We start from the raw sequence: 22,343 nt of genomic DNA on the forward strand, positions 1-22,343 counted from the left end.
GGCTAAGTTCTACATCATTTAACTTATAAGTGCTAGGGTTATGGACACTCCCGAGCTTCAGAACCTTGCATTTATCTACATTGAACTGCATCCGCCAATTTTCTGACCAAGAACAGAGTTTGTTTAAATCCTCCTGAAGTTCCATAACATCTACGTTTGAATCAATTATCCTACCTATCTTTGTGTCATCGGCGAATTTGCTCATATCACTAGTAATTCCCTCATCAAGATCATTGATATATATATTATAAACAACAACGGGCCCAAGACTGATCCCTGTGGAACACCACTTGTTACAGATCCCCAATCGGATTTAACCCCATTTATGGACACTCTCTGCTTCCTGTCTGTGAGCCATGACTCGATCCACGAGAGCACTTTTCTCCCAATGCCATGAGTTGCCACTTTCTTTAACAGTTTATGGTGCGGAGCTCTATCAAAAGCCTTACTAAAATCTAAGTAAATATCAAATTCTTTATCGTGGTCAACAGCCTCAAAAGCTTTACTGAAGAAAGTTAATAAATTAGTTAGACAAGACCGGCCTCTTGTGAATCCATGCTGAGTATCATTAATCAAGCTATGCTTATCGAGATGGCTTCTTATAATCTCAGCTATAATTGACTCTAGTAATTTGCCTACAATTGAGGTCAGGCTTATTGGGCGGTAATTTGACGGTAACGACTTGTCCAATGTTTTAAAAATAGGAATTACATTAGCCATCTTCCACATATCAGACACTACACCTGTTTGAAGAGATAAATTAAAAATATAAGTTAATGGTTCACAGAGTTCCATTTTGCATTCCTTAAGAACCCATACAGTCTGTATGAACGTAACGTTGCAAATCATATTAATAATAGTAATGATAATAATAATAATAATAATAATAATAATAATATTTTTGTTATTATTATTATTATTATTATTATTATTATTATTATTATTATTATTATTATTATTATTATTATTAAAAAAAAATAATAATAATAATAATAATAATAATAATAATAATAATAATAATAATAATAATAATAATAAAACACAGGACTACCAAGACGCTACATAATATATTCATACAGTGTTGCAGACACTACATAACACAGTCATACACTGTTACAGACACTACATAACACAGTCATACACTGTTACAGACACTACATAACACAGTCATACACTGTTACAGACACTACATAACACAGTCATACACTGTTACAGACACTACATAATGCAGTCATACACTGTTACAGACACTACATAACACAGTCATACACTGTTACAGGCACTACATAACACAGTCATACACTGTTACAGACACTACATAATGCAGTCATACACTGTTACAGACACTACATAACACAGTCATACACTGTTACAGACACTACATAATGCAGTCATACACTGTTACAGGCACTACATAATACAGTCATACACTGTTACACACACTACATAACACAGTCATACACTGTTACAGACACTACATAACACAGTCATACACTGTTACAGACACTACATAACACAGTCATACACTGTTACAGACACTACATAACACAGTCATACACTGTTACAGACACTACATAATGCAGTCATACACTGTTACAGACACTACATAACACAGTCATACACTGTTACACACACTACATAACACAGTCATACACTGTTACAGACACTACATAACACAGTCATACACTGTTACAGACACTACATAACACAGTCATACACTGTTACAGACACTACATAATGCAGTCATACACTGTTACAGGCACTACATAATACAGTCATACACTGTTACACACACTACATAACACAGTCATACACTGTTACACACACTACATTACACAGTCATACACTGTTACAGGCACTACATAATACAGTCATACACTGTTACACACACTACATAATACAGTCATACACTGTTACACACACTACATTACACAGTCATACACTGTTACAGGCACTACATAATACAGTCATACACTGTTACACACACTACATTACACAGTCATACACTGTTACAGGCACTACATAATACAGTCATACACTGTTACACACACTACATAACACAGTCATACACTGTTACACACACTACATAATACAGTCATACACTGTTACACACACTACATTACACAGTCATACACTGTTACAGGCACTACATAATACAGTCATACACTGTTACACACACTACATTACACAGTCATACACTGTTACAGGCACTACATAATACAGTCATACACTGTTACACACACTACATAACACAGTCATACACTGTTACACAAACTACATTACACAGTCATACACTGTTACAGGCACTACATAATACAGTCATACACTGTTACACACACTACATTACACAGTCATACACTGTTACAGGCACTACATAATACAGTCATACACTGTTACACACACTACATTACACAGTCATACACTGTTACACACACTACATAACACAGTCATACACTGTTACTGACACTAAATAACACAGTCATACACTGTTACACACACTACATAACACGGTCATACACTGTTACACACACTACATTACACAGTCAACACTGTTACACACACTACATAACACAGTCATACACTGTTCCTGACACTAAATAACACAGTCATACACTGTTACACACACTACATAACACAGTCATACACTGTTACACACACTACATAACACGGTCATACACTGTTACACACACTACATAATACAGTCATACACTGTTACACACACTACATTACACAGTCAACACTGTTACACACACTACATAACACAGTCATACACTGTTACACACACTACATAACACGGTCATACACTGTTACACACACTACATAATACAGTCATACACTGTTACACACACTACATTACACAGTCAACACTGTTACACACACTACATAACACAGTCATACACTGTTACACACACTACATAACACGGTCATACACTGTTACACACACTACATAATACAGTCATACACTGTTACACACACTACATTACACAGTCAACACTGTTACACACACTACATAATACAGTCATACACTGTTACACACACTACATAATACAGTCATACACTGTTACACACACTACATAATACAGTCATACACTGTTACACACACTACATTACACAGTCAACACTGTTACACACACTACATAACACAGTCATACACTGTTACACACACTACATAACACGGTCATACACTGTTACACACACTACATTACGCAGTCATACACTGTTACAGGCACTACACAATACAGTCATACACTGTTACACACACTACATAACACGGTCATACACTGTTAAAAGCACTACATAATGCAGTCATACACTGTTACAGGCACTACATAATACAGTCATACACTGTTACTCACACTACATAACACAGTCATACACTGTTACAGGCACTACATAATACAGTCATACACTGTTACTCACACTACGTAACACAGTCATACACTGTTACAGGCACTACATAATACAGTCATACACTGTTACTCACACTACATAACACAGTCATACACTGTTACAGGCACTACATAATACAGTCATACACTGTTACTCACACTACTTAACACAGTCATACACTGTTACAGGCACTACATAATACAGTCATACACTGTTACAGGCACTACATAATACAGTCATACACTGTTACTCACACTACATAACACAGTCATGCACTGTTACAGGCACTACATAATACAGTCATACACTGTTACAGGCACTACATAATACAGTCATACACTGTTACTCACACTACATAACACAGTCATACACTGTTACAGGCACTACATAATACAGTCATACACTGTTACAGACACTACATAACACAGTCATGCACTGTTACAGGCACTACATAATACAGTCATACACTGTTACAGGCACTACATAATACAGTCATATACTGTTACACACACTACATAACACAGTCATGCACTGTTACAAACACTACATAACACAGTCATACACTCTTACAGACACAACATAACACAGTCATACACTGTTACACACACTACATAACAGTCATACACTGGTACAGACACTACATAATACAATCATACACTGTTACACACACTATATAACACAGTCATATACTGTTACAGACGCTACATAACACAGTCATACACTGTTACAGACGCTACATAACACAGTCTTACACTGTTACACATACTACATAACACAGTCATACATTGTTACAGACACTACATAACACAGTCATACACTGTTGCAGACACTACATAACACAGTCATACACTGTTACAGACGCTACATAACACAGTCATACACTGTTACAGACACTACATAACACAGTTATACACTGTTACAGACACTACTTAACACAGTCATACACAGTTACACACACTACATAACACAGTCACACACTGTTACAGACACTACATAACTCAGTCATACAGTGTTACAGACACTAAAACAGTCAAACACTGTTACCGGCGCTACATAACACAGTCATACACTGTTACACACACTAATACAGTCAAACACTGTTACAGGCGCTACATAACACAGTCATGCACTGTTACACACACTAATACAGTCAAACACTGTTACAGACACTACATAACACAGTCATACACTGTTACACACACTAATACAGTCATACACTGTTACAGACGCTACATAACACAGTTATACACTGTTACAGACACTACATAACACAGTCATACACTGTTACACACACTAATACAGTCATACACTGTTACAGGCGCTACATAACACAGTTATACACTGTTACAGACACTACATAACACAGTCATACACTGTTACAGACACTACATAACACAGTCATACACTGTTACACACACTAATACAGTCATACACTGTTACAGGCGCTACATAACACAGTTATACACTGTTACAGACACTACATAACACAGTCATACGCTGTTACAGACACTACATAACACAGTCATACACTGTTACAGACGTTACATAACACAGTCATACACTGTTTCAGACACTACATAACACAGTCATACACTGTTGCAGACACTACATAACACAGTTATACACTGTTACACGCACTACATAACACAGTCATACACTGTTTCAGACACTACATAACACAGTCATACACTGTTGCAGACACTACATAACACAGTTATACACTGTTACACGCACTACATAACACAGTCATACACTGTTTCAGACACTACATAACACAGTCATACACTGTTACAGACACTACATAACACAGTTATACACTGTTACAGACACTACATAACACAGTCATACACTGTTACAGGCACTACATAACACAGTCATACACTGTTACAGACACTACATAACACAGTCATACACTGTTACAGACGCTACATAACACAGTCATACACTGTTACAGACACTACATAACACAGTCATACGCTGTTTCAGACACTACATAACACAGTCATACACTGTTACAGACACTACATAACACAGTCATATGCTGTTACAGACACTACATAACACAGTTATACACTGTTACAGACACTACATAACACAGTCATACGCTGTTTCAGACGCTACATAACACAGTCAAACACTGTTACAGGCGCGACATAACACAGTCATACACTGTTACACAGACTACATAACACAGTCATACACTTTTACAGACACTAAATAACACCACAGTTATACACTGTTACACACACTACATAACACAGTCATACACTGTTTCAGACAGTACATAACACAGTCATACGCTGTTACACACACTACATAACACAGTCATACACTGTTACACACACTACATAAGACAGTCATACACTTTTACAGACACTAAATAACACCACAGTTATACACTGTTACACACACTACATAACACAGTCATACACTGTTTCAGACACTAAATAACACCACAGTTATACACTGTTACAGACACTACATAACACAGTAATACACTGTTACACACACTACATAACACAGTCATACACTTTTACAGACACTAAATAACACCACAGTTATACACTGTTACAGACACTACATAAGACAGTCATACACTGTTACTCACACTACATAACACAGTCATGCACTGTTACAGGCACTACATAATACAGTCATACACTGTTACAGGCACTACATAATACAGTCATACACTGTTACTCACACTACATAACACAGTCATACACTGTTACAGGCACTACATAATACAGTCATACACTGTTACAGACACTACATAACACAGTCATGCACTGTTACAGGCACTACATAATACAGTCATACACTGTTACAGGCACTACATAATACAGTCATATACTGTTACACACACTACATAACACAGTCATGCACTGTTACAAACACTACATAACACAGTCATACACTCTTACAGACACAACATAACACAGTCATACACTGTTACACACACTACATAACAGTCATACACTGGTACAGACACTACATAATACAATCATACACTGTTACACACACTATATAACACAGTCATATACTGTTACAGACGCTACATAACACAGTCATACACTGTTACAGACGCTACATAACACAGTCTTACACTGTTACACATACTACATAACACAGTCATACATTGTTACAGACACTACATAACACAGTCATACACTGTTGCAGACACTACATAACACAGTCATACACTGTTACAGACGCTACATAACACAGTCATACACTGTTACAGACACTACATAACACAGTTATACACTGTTACAGACACTACTTAACACAGTCATACACAGTTACACACACTACATAACACAGTCACACACTGTTACAGACACTACATAACTCAGTCATACAGTGTTACAGACACTAAAACAGTCAAACACTGTTACAGGCGCTACATAACACAGTCATACACTGTTACACACACTAATACAGTCAAACACTGTTACAGGCGCTACATAACACAGTCATGCACTGTTACACACACTAATACAGTCAAACACTGTTACAGACACTACATAACACAGTCATACACTGTTACACACACTAATACAGTCATACACTGTTACAGACGCTACATAACACAGTTATACACTGTTACAGACACTACATAACACAGTCATACACTGTTACACACACTAATACAGTCATACACTGTTACAGGCGCTACATAACACAGTTATACACTGTTACAGACACTACATAACACAGTCATACACTGTTACAGACACTACATAACACAGTCATACACTGTTACACACACTAATACAGTCATACACTGTTACAGGCGCTACATAACACAGTTATACACTGTTACAGACACTACATAACACAGTCATACGCTGTTACAGACACTACATAACACAGTCATACACTGTTACAGACGTTACATAACACAGTCATACACTGTTTCAGACACTACATAACACAGTCATACACTGTTGCAGACACTACATAACACAGTTATACACTGTTACACGCACTACATAACACAGTCATACACTGTTTCAGACACTACATAACACAGTCATACACTGTTGCAGACACTACATAACACAGTTATACACTGTTACACGCACTACATAACACAGTCATACACTGTTTCAGACACTACATAACACAGTCATACACTGTTACAGACACTACATAACACAGTTATACACTGTTACAGACACTACATAACACAGTCATACACTGTTACAGGCACTACATAACACAGTCATACACTGTTACAGACACTACTTAACACAGTCATACACTGTTACAGACGCTACATAACACAGTCATACACTGTTACAGACACTACATAACACAGTCATACGCTGTTTCAGACACTACATAACACAGTCATACACTGTTACAGACACTACATAACACAGTCATATGCTGTTACAGACACTACATAACACAGTTATACACTGTTACAGACACTACATAACACAGTCATACGCTGTTTCAGACGCTACATAACACAGTCAAACACTGTTACAGGCGCGACATAACACAGTCATACACTGTTACACACACTACATAACACAGTCATACACTGTTACACAGACTACATAACACAGTCATACACTTTTACAGACACTAAATAACACCACAGTTATACACTGTTACACACACTACATAACACAGTCATACACTGTTTCAGACAGTACATAACACAGTCATACGCTGTTACACACACTACATAACACAGTCATACACTGTTACACACACTACATAAGACAGTCATACACTTTTACAGACACTAAATAACACCACAGTTATACACTGTTACACACACTACATAACACAGTCATACACTGTTTCAGACACTAAATAACACCACAGTTATACACTGTTACAGACACTACATAACACAGTCATACACTGTTACACACACTACATAACACAGTCATACACTTTTACAGACACTAAATAACACCACAGTTATACACTGTTACAGACACTACATAAGACAGTCATACGCTGTTACACACACTACATAACACAGTCATACACTTTTACAGACACTAAGTAACACCACAGTTATACACTGTTACAGACACTACATAACACAGTCATACACTGTTACAGACACTAAATAACACCACAGTTATACACTGTTACAGACACTACATAACAAAGTCATACACTGTTACAGACACTACATAATACAGTCATACCTGGAGGTTACCTGGAGATTATTTCTGGGATCAACGCCCCCGCGGCGCGGTCCGTGACCAGGCCTCCTGGTGGATCAGGGCCTGATCAACCAGGCTGTTACTGTTAGCCGCACGCAGTCCAACGTACGAGGCAGCCACAGTCCGGCTGATCCGACACTAACTTTAGGTATCTGTCCAGAACTCTCTTGAAGGCAGCCAGGGGTTTATTGATAATTCCCCTAATGCTTGATAGGAGGCTGTTGAATAGTCTTGGGCCCTGGACAGTTATGGTGTTTTCTCTTAGTGTACCAATGGCGCCCCTACTTTTAATTGGCGGCATTTTGCATCGCCTGCCCAGTCTTTTACTTTCGTAGGGAGTGATTTCTGTGTGCAGATTCGGGACCATTCCTTCCAGGATTTTCCAAGTGTAGATTATGATATATCTCTCCCTCCGGCGTTCCAACGAGTACAAGTCAAGTGCTTCCAAGCGTTCCCAGTAGTTAAGGTGCTTGACAGAACTTATACGTGCAGTAAAGGATCTCTGTACACTCTCTAGATCTGCGATTTCACCTGCTTTGTATGGAGATGTTAATGTACAGCAGTATTCCAGCCTAGAGAGAACAAGTGATTAGAAAAGGATCATCATTGGCTTGGCATCTCTCGTTTAGAACATTTTGAACGTTTTGACGCTACATAACAGTTATACACTGTTACATACATTACATAACACAGTCATACACTGTTACAGACACTACATAATACATTCATACGCTGTTACAGACACTACATGACAGTTATACGTTGTTACACACACTACATAACACAATCATACAGTGTTACACACACACTACATAACACAGTCACACACTGTTACAGACACTACATAACACATTCATACGCTGTTACAGACACTACATAACACATTCATACGCTGTTACAGACACTACATAACACATTCATACGCTGTTACAGACACTACATAACACAGTCACACACTGTTACAGACACTACATAACACATTCATACGCTGTTACAGACACTACATAACACAGTCACACACTGTTACAGACACTACATAACACATTCATACGCTGTTACAGACACTACATAACACATTCATACGCTGTTACAGACACTACATAACACATTCATACGCTGTTACAGACACAACATAACACATTCATACGCTGTTACAGACACTACATAAGACAGTCATGCACTGTTACAGACACTACTTAACACATACGCTGTTACAGACACTACATAACACATTCATACGCTATTACACACCCTACATATCACAGTCATACAGTGCTATACACAGTACATATCACAGTCATGCACTGTTACAGACACTACATAAGACATTCATACGCTGTTACAGACACTACATAACACAGTCATACACTGTTACAGACACTACATAACACAGTCATACGCTGTTACAGACACTGCATAACACAGTCATACACTGTTACAGACACTACATAACACAGTCATACACTGTTACAGACACTACATAACACAGTCATACACTGTTACAGACACTACATAACACATTCATACGCTGTTACAGACACTACATAACACAGTCATACACTGTTACAGACACTACATAACACAGTCATACACTGTTACAGACACTGCATAACACAGTCATACACTGTTACAGACACTACATAACACAGTCATACACTGTTACAGAAATTACATAACACATTCATACGCTGTTACAGACACTACATAACACAGTCATACACTGTTACAGAAATTACATAACACATTCATACGCTGTTACAGACACTACATAACACATTCATACGCTGTTACAGACACTGCATAACACAGTCATACACTGTTACAGAAATTACATAAATCATTCATACACTGTTACAGACACTACATAACACAGTCATACATTGTTACAGACGCTACATAACACAGTCATACACTGTTACAGACACTACATAACACAGTCATACACTGTTACAGACACTACATAACACATTCATACGCTGTTACAGACACTACATAACACAGTCATACACTGTTACAGACACTACATAACACATTCATACACTGTTACAGAAATTACATAAATTATTCATACACTGTTACAGACACTACATAACACATTCATACACTGTTACAGAAATTACATAAATCATTCATACACTGTTACAAACACTACATAACACAGTCATACATTGTTACATACACTACATAACACAGTCATACACTGTTACAGACACTACATAACACATTCATACGCTGTTACATACACTACATAACACATTCATACGCTGTTACATACACTACATAACACAGTCATACACTGTTACAGGCACTACATAACACATTCATACACTGTTACAGAAATTACATAAATCATTCATACACTGTTACAGGCACTACATAACACATTCATACGCTGTTACAGAAATTACATAAATCATTCATACACTGTTACAGACACTACATAACACAGTCATACATTGTTACAGACGCTACATAACACAGTCATACACTGTTACAGACACTACATAACACAGTCATACACTGTTACAGACACTACATAACACAGTCATACGCTGTTACATACACTACATAACACATTCATACAGTGTTACAGAAATTACATAAATCATTCAGACACCGTTACGGACGCTACATAACACAGTCGTACACCGTTACGGACGCTACATAACACAGTCGTACACTGTTACAGACACTACATGACACAGCTATACAGTGTTACACACACTACCTAACACATTCATACGCTACATAACACAGTCATACACTGTTACATAAATTACATAAATCATTCAGACACCGTTACGGACGCTACATAACACAGTCGTACACTGTTACAGACACTTCATAATACAGTAGAAACACTCACCACCAGCTGGTCGTTGATGTACCACTCGAGGGAAGCAGCTGGCTGGGATAACATGGAAGTACAGTTGAGGACGACTCTATCTCCCAGCTGGTAGGTGGTTCTGGCTCCCTCTAGCACTGGTGCACTCTCAGGCAACTCTGTACCACCACAGCCAACACATGGTTGTGGAGAGTACAGGTACAACACAGTTAGTAGAGTACAGGTATAACACAGTAGAGTACAGGTACAACACAGTTAGTAGAGTACAGGTGCAACACAGTTAGTAGAGTACAGGTGCAACACAGTTAGTAGAGTACAAGTACACCATAGTCAGCAGAGAACAGGTAAAACACGGTACAGTAAAGATAAACTACAGTCAGTAGACTACAGGTACAACTCAGTTAGTAGAGTACAGCCAAAACACAGTAGAGCACAGGAACACTACAGTCAGCAGAGTACATGATACAGTACAGTCAGTAGGGCACAGGTACACTACAGTTAGTAGAGTACAGGTACGCTGCAGTCAGTAGAGTATAGGATACAGTACAGTCCGTAGATTACAGGTACGCTACAGTCAGCAGAGTACAGGTACACTAAAATTGGTAGATTACAGGTATACTCCAGTCAGAAGAGTACAGGTACATTACAGTCAGCAGAATACAAGTACACCACAGCTAGTAGAGTACAGGTACACTACAGTTAGTAGAGTACAGTTACACTACAGACACTAGAGTACAGATACACTACAGTTAGTAGAGTACATGTACAACACGGTCAGCAGAGTACAGGTACACCACAGTCAGTAGAGTACATGTACACCACAGTCAGTAGAGTAGAGGTACACCACAGTCAGTAGAGTAGAGGTACACTACCGTCAGTAGAGTAGAGGTACACCACAGTCAGTAGAGTAGAGGTACACCAGTCAGTATAGCATAGGTACACCACAGTCAGTAGAGTAGAGGTACTCCACCGTTAGTAGAGTACAGGTACACTACAGTCAGTAGAGCATAGGTACACCACAGTCAGTAGAGTACAGGTACACCACAGTCAGTAGAGTACAAGTACAACACAGTCAGTAGAGTACAGGTACACTACAGTCAGTAGAGTACAGGTACACTACAGTCAGTGGAGTACAGGTACACTACAGTCAGTGGAGTACAGGTACACTACAGTCAGTGGAGTACAGGTACACTACAGTCAGTAGAGTACAGGTACACTACAGTCAGTAGAGTACAGGTACACTACAGTCAGTGGAGTACAGGTACACTACAGTCAGTAGAGTACAGGTACACTACAGTCAGTGGAGTACAGGTACACTACAGTCATTAGAGTACAGGTACACTACAGTCAGTAGAGTACAGGTACACTACAGTCAGTGGAGTACAGGTACACTACAGTCAGTAGAGTACAGGTACACTACAGTCAGTGGAGTACAGGTACACTACAGTCATTAGAGTACAGGTACACTACAGTCAGTAGAGTACAGGTACACTACAGTCAGTGGAGTACAGGTACACTACAGTCAGTGGAGTACAGGTACACTACAGTCAGTGGAGTACAGGTACACTACAGTCAGTAGAGTACAGGTACACTACAGTCAGTGGAGTACAGGTACACTACAGTCAGTAGAGTACAGGTACACTACAATCAGTAGAGTACAGGTATGTAAAGTAAAAGGACACAAGTGCAACTAATATGACATTTATTGTGGCAACGTTTCGCTCTCCAGGAGCTTTATCAAGCCATTATAAACAATACATGGACACAGAGGGTATATAAAGGCTCAGAGTGAGGTGTAATACTAGTGAGGTACCATTTCGATGTTCACTAGTGGTAGTAGTAGTAGTAGTAGTAGTGGTGGTAGTGACAAAAGTAATACAATATGGTAGAGCAATTAATTCGTACATGAGTAAAAGGATATAAAAGCTATTACTTAGGTAACATAAAAATGGGTTGGACAAATATAGACTGGAATGAGGCAGCTTGTTTCAGTGTTCACTCTCTGTGCTTTGTGTAGTATAACAGGAGAGACTATGTGATGGCAGGGTTTACTGTTTTCAGGAGGATTCTTGCTAAGACTTCGGAGATGGTGAAGCTGCCGTTGTTTTGTTTAATTGTATTCGAAACAGCGATCAGTGCTGATTCGAGACACTTGCGTCTGCGGAAATTAGTTTCTTTGATCATTAATTGGGCGTCTCTGAATTTCATGAGATGATTGGTGGAATTTCGGTGTTGTACACAGGCGTTGTTCAGGTTATCGTTCCTACATGCGTAAATGTGTTCATTGAGGCGGGTGTCGAGGTTTCTGGCTGTTTCACCTACGTAAATCTTGTCACAGCCTCCACAGGGTATAGTGTAAACTCCTGCATTGACTGGTTCGTGGTGCTTGGATTTTGTCCTGGTTATATCCTTTATTGAAGTGCTAGAAGCGATGGCGACTCTGGTGTTAGCTTGTGAAAGTACTTTTGAGACGTTCAGTGCAACCTGACTGTTGGGAAGAATAATAACTTTGCTGGGAGTGGTGTTGATGCGTGGAGAATTTATGATCTGAAGAGCTCTTTTCTTGCAGTCTTTGAAGAAAAAAGAAGGAGAATGTAACTCTGTGAATGTTTGGTGAATGTATGTACACTCCTCGTCAAGAAACTCAGGACTACAAATTCGGTATGCTCTTAGGAAAAACCCGATGATGATGCCTCTTTTGGTCTTGGTATCTTGACTGGAATAGAAGTGTGTGAGATCATTTTTATTGGTGGGTTTCCGATAAACTTGAAATCTTAGGTTGTTGTCTACTTGTGAATGAGGACGTCGAGGAAAGGTAGCTTGTCATTGGACTCTTCTTCTAGTGTAAACTGGATCGCCGGTTCAACTGCGTTGAGCCTTGCCTGAAGATCCCGTACATCAAAACGTTTTGGAGTTATTACGAGGACATCGTCCACGTAACGTAACCAAGTGACGCTTGAGGGGATGATGTTGGCGAAGTGTTCGGTTTCTAGGTGTTCCATGTATAAGTTGGCTAGGACGGCACTTATGGGGGACCCCATTCCCATGCCGTAGGTTTGTTTGTAGAGCTTGTTATTGAAAGAAAAACAGTTGAAATTAACACAGAGTTCAATTAAGTCAACAAAATCTCCGGGAGGTAGAGGAAGATTAAGGTCCTGATTGACTTTACGTCGTAGAACCTCGATGGCTTTTTTGGTAGGTACTTTTGTGAAGAGGGAAGTCACATCCAAACTGCTTAGTTTCTTGTTACGGATGGAGAGGTTACGGATGCGGTTGAGAAGGTCACCTGCGTGTTTAAGATGAGCGGGGCTGATGGTCCCCAGAAGGCAGGAAAGATGTTTGGCAAGAACTCCGGCTAGTTTGTGTGGAGCACGTCAGGAATAGGCAGTGCTCCACACAAACTAGCCGGAGTTCTTGCCAAACATCTTTCCTGCCTTCTGGGGACCATCAGCCCCGCTCATCTTAAACACTCAGGTGACCTTCTCAACCGCATCCGTAACCTCTCCATCCGTAGCAAGAAACTAAGCAGTTTGGATGTGACTTCCCTCTTCACAAAAGTACCTACCAAAAAAGGCATCGAGGTTCTACGACGTAAAGTCAGTCAGGACCTTAATCTTCCTCTACCTCCCGGAGATTTTGTTGACTTAATTGAACTCTGTGTTAATTTCAACTGTTTTTCTTTCAATAACAAGCTCTACAAACAAACCTACGGCATGGGAATGGGGTCCCCCATAAGTGCTGTCCTAGCCAACTTGTACATGGAACACCTAGAGTCCGAACACTTCGCCAACATCATCCCCTCAAGCGTCACTTGGTTACGTTACGTGGACGATGTCCTCGTAATAACTCCAAAACGTTTTGATGTACGGGATCTTCAGGCACGGCTCAACGCAGTTGAACCGGCGATCTAGTTTACACTAGAAGAAGAGTCCAATGACAAGCTACCTTTCCTCGACGTCCTCATTCACAAAGTAGACAACAACCTAAGATTTCAAGTTTATCGGAAACCCACCAATAAAAATGATCTAACACACTTCTGTTCCAGTCAAGATACCAAGACCAAAAGAGGCATCATCATCGGGTTTTTCCTAAGAGCATACCGAATTTGTAGTCCTGAGTTTCTTGACGAGGAGTGTACATACATTCACCAAACATTCACAGAGTTACATTCTCCTTCTTTTTTCATCAAAGACTGCAAAAAAAGAGCTCTTCAGATCATAAATTCTCCACGCATCAACACCACTCCCAGCAAAGTTATAATTCTTCCCAACAGTCAGGTTGCACTGAACGTCTCAAAAGTACTTTCACAAGCTAACACCAGAGTCGCCATCGCTTCTAGCACTTCAATAAAGGATATAACCAGGACAAAATCCAAGCACCACGAACCAGTCAATGGAGGAGTTTACACTATACCCTGTGGAGGCTGTGACAAGATTTACGTAGGTGAAACAGCCAGAAACCTCGACACCCGCCTCAATGAACACATTTACGCATGTAGGAACGATAACCTGAACAACGCCTGTGTACAACACCGAAATTCCACCAATCATCTCATGAAATTCAGAGACGCCCAATTAATGATCAAAGAAACTAATTTCCGCAGACGCAAGTGTCTCGAATCAGCACTGATCGCTGTTTCGAATACAATTAAACAAAACAACGGCAGCTTCACCATCTCCGAAGTCTTAGCAAGAATCCTCCTGAAAACAGTAAACCCTGCCATCACATAGTCTCTCCTGTTATAGTACACAAAGCACAGAGAGTGAACACTGAAACAAGCTGCCTCATTCCAGTCTATATTTGTCCAACCCATTTTTATGTTACCTAAGTAATAGCTTTTATATCCTTTTACTCATGTACGAATTAATTGCTCTACCATATTGTATTACTTTTGTCACTACCACCACCACTACTACTACTACTACTACTACTACCACTAGTGAACATCGAAATGGTACCTCACTAGTATTACACCTCACTCTGAGCCTTTATATACCCTCTGTGTCCATGTATTGTTTGTAATGGCTTGATAAAGCTCCTGGAGAGCGAAACGTTGCCACAATAAATGTCACATTAGTTGCACTTGTGTCCTTTTACTTTACATATTGTCGGTAATTCTACCAACTTTATTACAGAGTACAGGTACACTACAGTCAGTGGAGTACAGGTACACTACAGTCAGTGGAGTACAGGTACACTACAGTCAGTGGAGTACAGGTACACTACAGTCAGTGGAGTACAGGTACACTACAGTCAGTGGAGTACAGGTACACTACAGTCAGTGGAGTACAGGTACACTACAGTCAGTGGAGTACAGGTACACTACAGTCAGTAGAGTACAGGTACACTACAGTCAGTAGAGTACAGGTACACTACAGTCAGTGGAGTACAGGTGCACTACAGTCAGTGGAGTACAGGTGCGCTACAGTCAGTGGAGTACAGGTACACCACAGTCAGAAGAGTACAGGAACACTACAGTCAGTAGAGTACAGGTACACTACAGTAAGTGGAGTACAGGTACACTACAATCAGTAGAGTACAGGTACACTACAGTCAATGGAGTGCAGGTACACTACAGTCAGTGGAGTACAGGTACACTACAGTCAGTAGAGTACATGTACACTACAGTCAGTAGAGTACAGGTACACTACAGTAAGTGGAGCACAGGTACACTACAGTCAGTGGAGTACAGGTACACTACAGTCAGTGGAGTACAGATACACTACAGTCAGTAGAGTACAGGTACACTACAGTCAGTGGAGTACAGGTACACTACAGTCAGTAGAGTACAGGTACACTACAGTCAGTAGAGTACAGGTACACTACAGTCAGTGGAGTACGGGTACACTACAGTCAGTGGAGTACAGGTACACTACAGTCAGTGGAGTTCAGGTACACTACAGTCAGTAGAGTACAGGTACACTACAGTCAGTGGAGTACAGGTACACTACTGTCAGTAGAGTACAGGTACACTACAGTCAGTGGAGTACAGGTACACAACAGTCAGTAGAGTACAGGTACACCACAGTCAGTAGAGTACAGGTACACTACAGTCAGTGGAGTACGGGTACACTACAGTCAGTGGAGTACAGGTACACTACAGTCAGTGGAGTTCAGGTACACTACAGTCAGTAGAGTACAGGTACACTACAGTCAGTGGAGTACAGGTACACTACAGTCAGTGGAGTACAGGTACACTACAGTCAGTAGAGTACAGGTACACTACAGTCAGTAGAATACAGGTATACTACAGTCAGTGGAGTACAGGTACACAACAGTCAGTGGAGTACAGGTACACTACAGTCAGTGGAGTACAGGTACACCACAGTCAGTAGAGTACAGGTACACCACAGCAGAGTACAGGTACACCACAGTCAGTAGAGTACAGGTACACCACAGTCAATGGAGTACAGGTACATCACAGTCAGTAGAGTACAGGTACACTACAGTCAGTGGAGTACAGGTACACTACAGTCAGTGGAGTACAGGTACACTACAGTCAGTAGAGTACAGGTACACTACAGTCAGTAGAGTACAGGTACACTACAGTCAGTGGAGTACAGGTACACTACAGTAAGTGGAGCACAGGTACACTACAGTCAGTGGAGTACAGGTACACAACAGTCAGTGGAGTACAGGTACACTACAGTCAGTGGAGTACAGGTACACTACAGTCAGTAGAGTACAGGTACACAACAGTCAGTGGAGTACAGGTACACTACAGTCAGTGGAGTACAGGTACACTACAGTCAGTGGAGTACAGGTACACTACAGTCAGTAGAGTACAGGTACACCACAGTCAGTAGAGTACAGGTACACTACAGTCAGTAGAGTACAGGTACACAACAGTCAGTGGAGTACAGGTACACTACAGTCAGTGGAGTACAGGTACACTACAGTCAGTGGAGTACAGGTACACAACAGTCAGTAGAGTACAGGTACACCACAGTCAGTAGAGTACAGGTACACTACAGTCAGTGGAGTACGGGTACACTACAGTCAGTGGAGTACAGGTACACTACAGTCAGTGGAGTTCAGGTACACTACAGTCAGTAGAGTACAGGTACACTACAGTCAGTGGAGTACAGGTACACTACAGTCAGTGGAGTACAGGTACACTACAGTCAGTAGAGTACAGGTACACTACAGTCAGTAGAGTACAGGTACACCACAGTCAGTAGAGTACAGGTACACTACAGTCAGTAGAGTACAGGTACACTACAGTCAGTAGAGTACAGGTACACCACAGTCAGTAGAGTACAGGTACACCACAGTCAGTAGAGTACAGGTACACCACAGTCAGTAGAGTACAGGTACACTACAGTCAGTAGAGTACAGGTACACTACAGTCAGTAGAGTACAGGTACACCACAGTCAGTAGAGTACAGGTACACCACAGTCAGTAGAGTACAGGTACACCACAGTCAGTAGAGTACAGGTACACCACAGTCAGTAGAGTACAGGTACACCACAGTCAGTAGAGTACAGGTACACCACAGTCAGTAGAGTACAGGTACACTACATAAATTTTACCACAACGGAGATTAGGCTAATTGGTTAATAATTCGAAGGTTAGACGACACATCTGTTTTCCAGCTTATCCTGCACTATGCTACTTTGCAATGATATGTTGAGAAGACTATTGTAGTGATATGTTGAGAAGACTACCTCTTGTAGTGATATGTTGAGAACACTAGCTCTTGTAGTGATATATTGAAAACAGTATGCAATGATTTGCTAAGTTCCTACTTAAAATCTTTTTGAGTCACAGCACATGGTAGTAAAGTGTTATTCGTGAAATTAAGACAAAATGCACAGGATTGGTAAGATACACTTATAGATAAGATACACAGGATAGGTAAGATATACATGATAGGTAAGATACATATGATAGATAAGATACACAGGATAGGTAAGATACACAGGATAGGTAAGATACACAGGATAGGTAAGATACACATGATAGGTAAGATACACAGGATAGGTAAGATACACATGACAGGTAAGATACACAGGATAGGTAAGATACACATGATAGGTAAGATACACAGGATAGGTAAGATACACATGATAGGTAAGATACATATGATAGATAAGATACACAGGATAGGTAAGATACACAGGATATGTAAGATACACAGGATAGGTAAGATACACATGACAGGTAAGATACACAGGATAGGTAAGATACACATGACAGGTAAGATACACAGGATAGGTAAGATACACATGAGGTAAGATACACAGGATAGGTAAGATACACATGATAGGTAAGATACACAGGGCATGTAAGACAGGTAAGACACATGTAAGACAGGTAAGACACATGTATGACAGGTAAGACACAGGTAAAACACATGTAAGACAGGTAAGACACATGTATGACAGGTAAGACACAGATAAGACAGGTAAGACACATGTAAGACAGGTAAGGCACAGGTAAGACAGGTGAAAAGGTAAGACACATGTAAGACAGGTAAGACACATGTAAGACAGGTAAGAAACATGTAAGACAAGTAAGACACATGTAGGACAGGTAAGACACATGTAAGACAGGTAAAACACATGTATGATAGGTAAGACACAGATAAGACAGGTAAGACACATGTAAGACAGGTAAGGCACAGGTAAGACAGGTGAAAAGGTAAGACACATGTAAGACAGGTAAGACACATGTAAGACAGGTAAGACACAGGTAAGACACATGTAAGACAGGTAAGACGCATGTTAGACAGGTAAGACACATGTAAGACAGGTAAGACACATGTAAGACAGGTAGGACACATGTAAGACAGGTACGACACATGTATGACAGGTAAGACACAGGTAAGACACATGTAAGACAGGTAAGACACATGTAAGACAGGTAAGACACAGGTAAGACAGGTAAGACACATGTAAGACAGGTAAGACACATGTAAGACAGGTAAGACACAGGTAAGACACAGGTAAGGCAGGTAAGACACAGGTAAGACAAGACACATGTAAGACAGGTAAGACACAGGTAAGACAGGTAAGACACATGTAAGACAAGTAAGACACTTACCAATAACAGTCATGTTGCCTTCACCAAACTTCGTGTGGAAGAGCGGTGCCTCAGTGATGACTTCACACCTGTAGGTGCCAGAGGACGCCAGCTCCAGGTCCCTCAGTGCCACCATAACTGCGTCACTGCCCTCCACCTGTTGGCGCCAGGTGTAAGTTATTAGACTTACCCTACTCCTGGTACTACTTCGTCTACCACTGTTACTACTTCTAAGTTTCTACTATTACTACTACTACTACTGCTACCACCATTGCACCGCTCCCCCCCCCGCCCCTTTGTTCCCCTTTCTATTTCTCGTAGCATAAACTACTACTACTTACTAATACTACTACTACTACTTCTGCTGTTCCTTTCACTACCGGCATTACCACTTCTTGTTCTTCCTCTCTCTCTCCCGTCCCTGTCCTCCTCACCTATATATACGGGCTCCCTCACTCTCTTCTGTTAGTGGGACTTTGTAAATGGTGCAAGTCGGACCGAAACGTCGTCATAAGCTCCTCTCTCTCTTACGTGCGAATTATTTGTGCACTGTTGTCTTTATTCTGAAGCGAATGATAATGTTGTCAGTGTTTGCTAGTTCTTCTTCTGCCTCGTATCATGCTGTTATCTATCTTGATAGACTGTTGGTAAGTGTGGTAGCTTCTTGGTTCCTTGATAGATTATTCCTGTTTATATTAATGGTAATAAAGTCGTCAGTTATTACTGTTTCTTTGTTTAATTAGTGATTTAATGTCGTCATGTAGAGGGCAACTTTTTTCTCACTTTATTGGGGACCATGTATTGTATCTTTATTGTATTTTTTGGTATAAACTTAGACTTGTACCAAGAGGATGTGAGAGAAAGAGAGAAAGACAGGCAGACAGAGACAGGAGACAGGGAAAGAGAGAGAAAGAGACAGACGGAAACAGAGACAGAGAGACACAGAGAAACAGAGATAGGGGAGAGAGAGAGAGAGAGTGAGAGAGTGAGAGTGAGAGAGAGTGAGAGAGAGTGAGAGTGAGAGAGAGTGAGAGAGAGTGAGAGAGAGTGAGAGAGAGTGAGAGAGAGTGAGAGAGAGTGAGAGTGAGTGAGAGTGAGAGAGAGTGAGAGAGAGTGAGAGAGAGTGAGAGAGAGTGAGAGAGAGTGAGAGAGAGTGAGAGAGAGTGAGAGTGAGTGAGAGTGAGTGAGAGAGAGTGAGAGTGAGTGAGAGTGAGAGAGTGAGAGTGAGAGAGTGAGAGAGAGTGAGAGAGAGTGAGAGTGAGAGAGAGTGAGAGTGAGTGAGAGAGAGTGAGAGTGAGTGAGAGAGAGTGAGAGAGAGTGAGAGTGAGAGAGAGTGAGAGAGAGAGTGAGAGAGAGTGAGAGTGAGTGAGAGTGAGAGAGTGAGAGTGAGAGAGTGAGAGAGAGTGAGAGAGAGTGAGAGAGAGTGAGAGTGAGTGAGAGAGAGTGAGAGAGTGAGTGTGAGTGAGAGAGAGTGAGAGTGAGAGAGTGAGAGTGAGTGAGAGTGAGAGAGTGAGAGTGAGAGTGAGAGTGAGTGAGAGTGAGAGAGTGAGAGTGAGTGAGAGAGAGAGTGAGAGAGAGTGAGAGTGAGAGAGAGTGAGAGAGAGAGTGAGAGAGAGTGAGAGTGAGTGAGAGTGAGAGAGTGAGAGTGAGAGAGTGAGAGTGAGAGACAGAGAATCACCAATGTCTTAGAATTACATCAGCATCCAGACGAACTAGGTACAAATACATCGCCACAGGTGAACAACATTGACAAACAACTGCTCTACACTGTTATACGTGCACCCTTAAACACCTGCTGTCCTTCATATGTTTACATTCTACGCCTGTGTATGTCGCCTTGCTAATCACCAAACGCTGTAACGATATGTACATAAACACATGTATT

General features: G+C 40.6%; 1 protein-coding gene across 1 annotated transcript in view; it reads right to left on the minus strand.

Annotated features, from left to right (window-relative positions):
• Positions 1 to 22,343, minus strand: part of LOC138852638 (uncharacterized) — a 91,262-nt gene that overhangs the window by 19,562 nt on the left and 49,357 nt on the right. Inside the window, exons 3-4 of the mRNA XM_070084579.1 lie at positions 20,480 to 20,615; positions 11,455 to 11,591 (exon numbers count right to left, since the gene is read on the minus strand). Coding sequence (XP_069940680.1) covers positions 11,455 to 11,591; positions 20,480 to 20,615 — 273 coding nt within the window. The remainder of the gene's footprint in view (positions 1 to 11,454; positions 11,592 to 20,479; positions 20,616 to 22,343) is intronic.

The sequence above is a fragment of the Cherax quadricarinatus genome, chromosome 13, assembly GCF_038502225.1.
Source record: "Cherax quadricarinatus isolate ZL_2023a chromosome 13, ASM3850222v1, whole genome shotgun sequence".
Lineage (NCBI taxonomy): Eukaryota > Metazoa > Arthropoda > Malacostraca > Decapoda > Parastacidae > Cherax > Cherax quadricarinatus.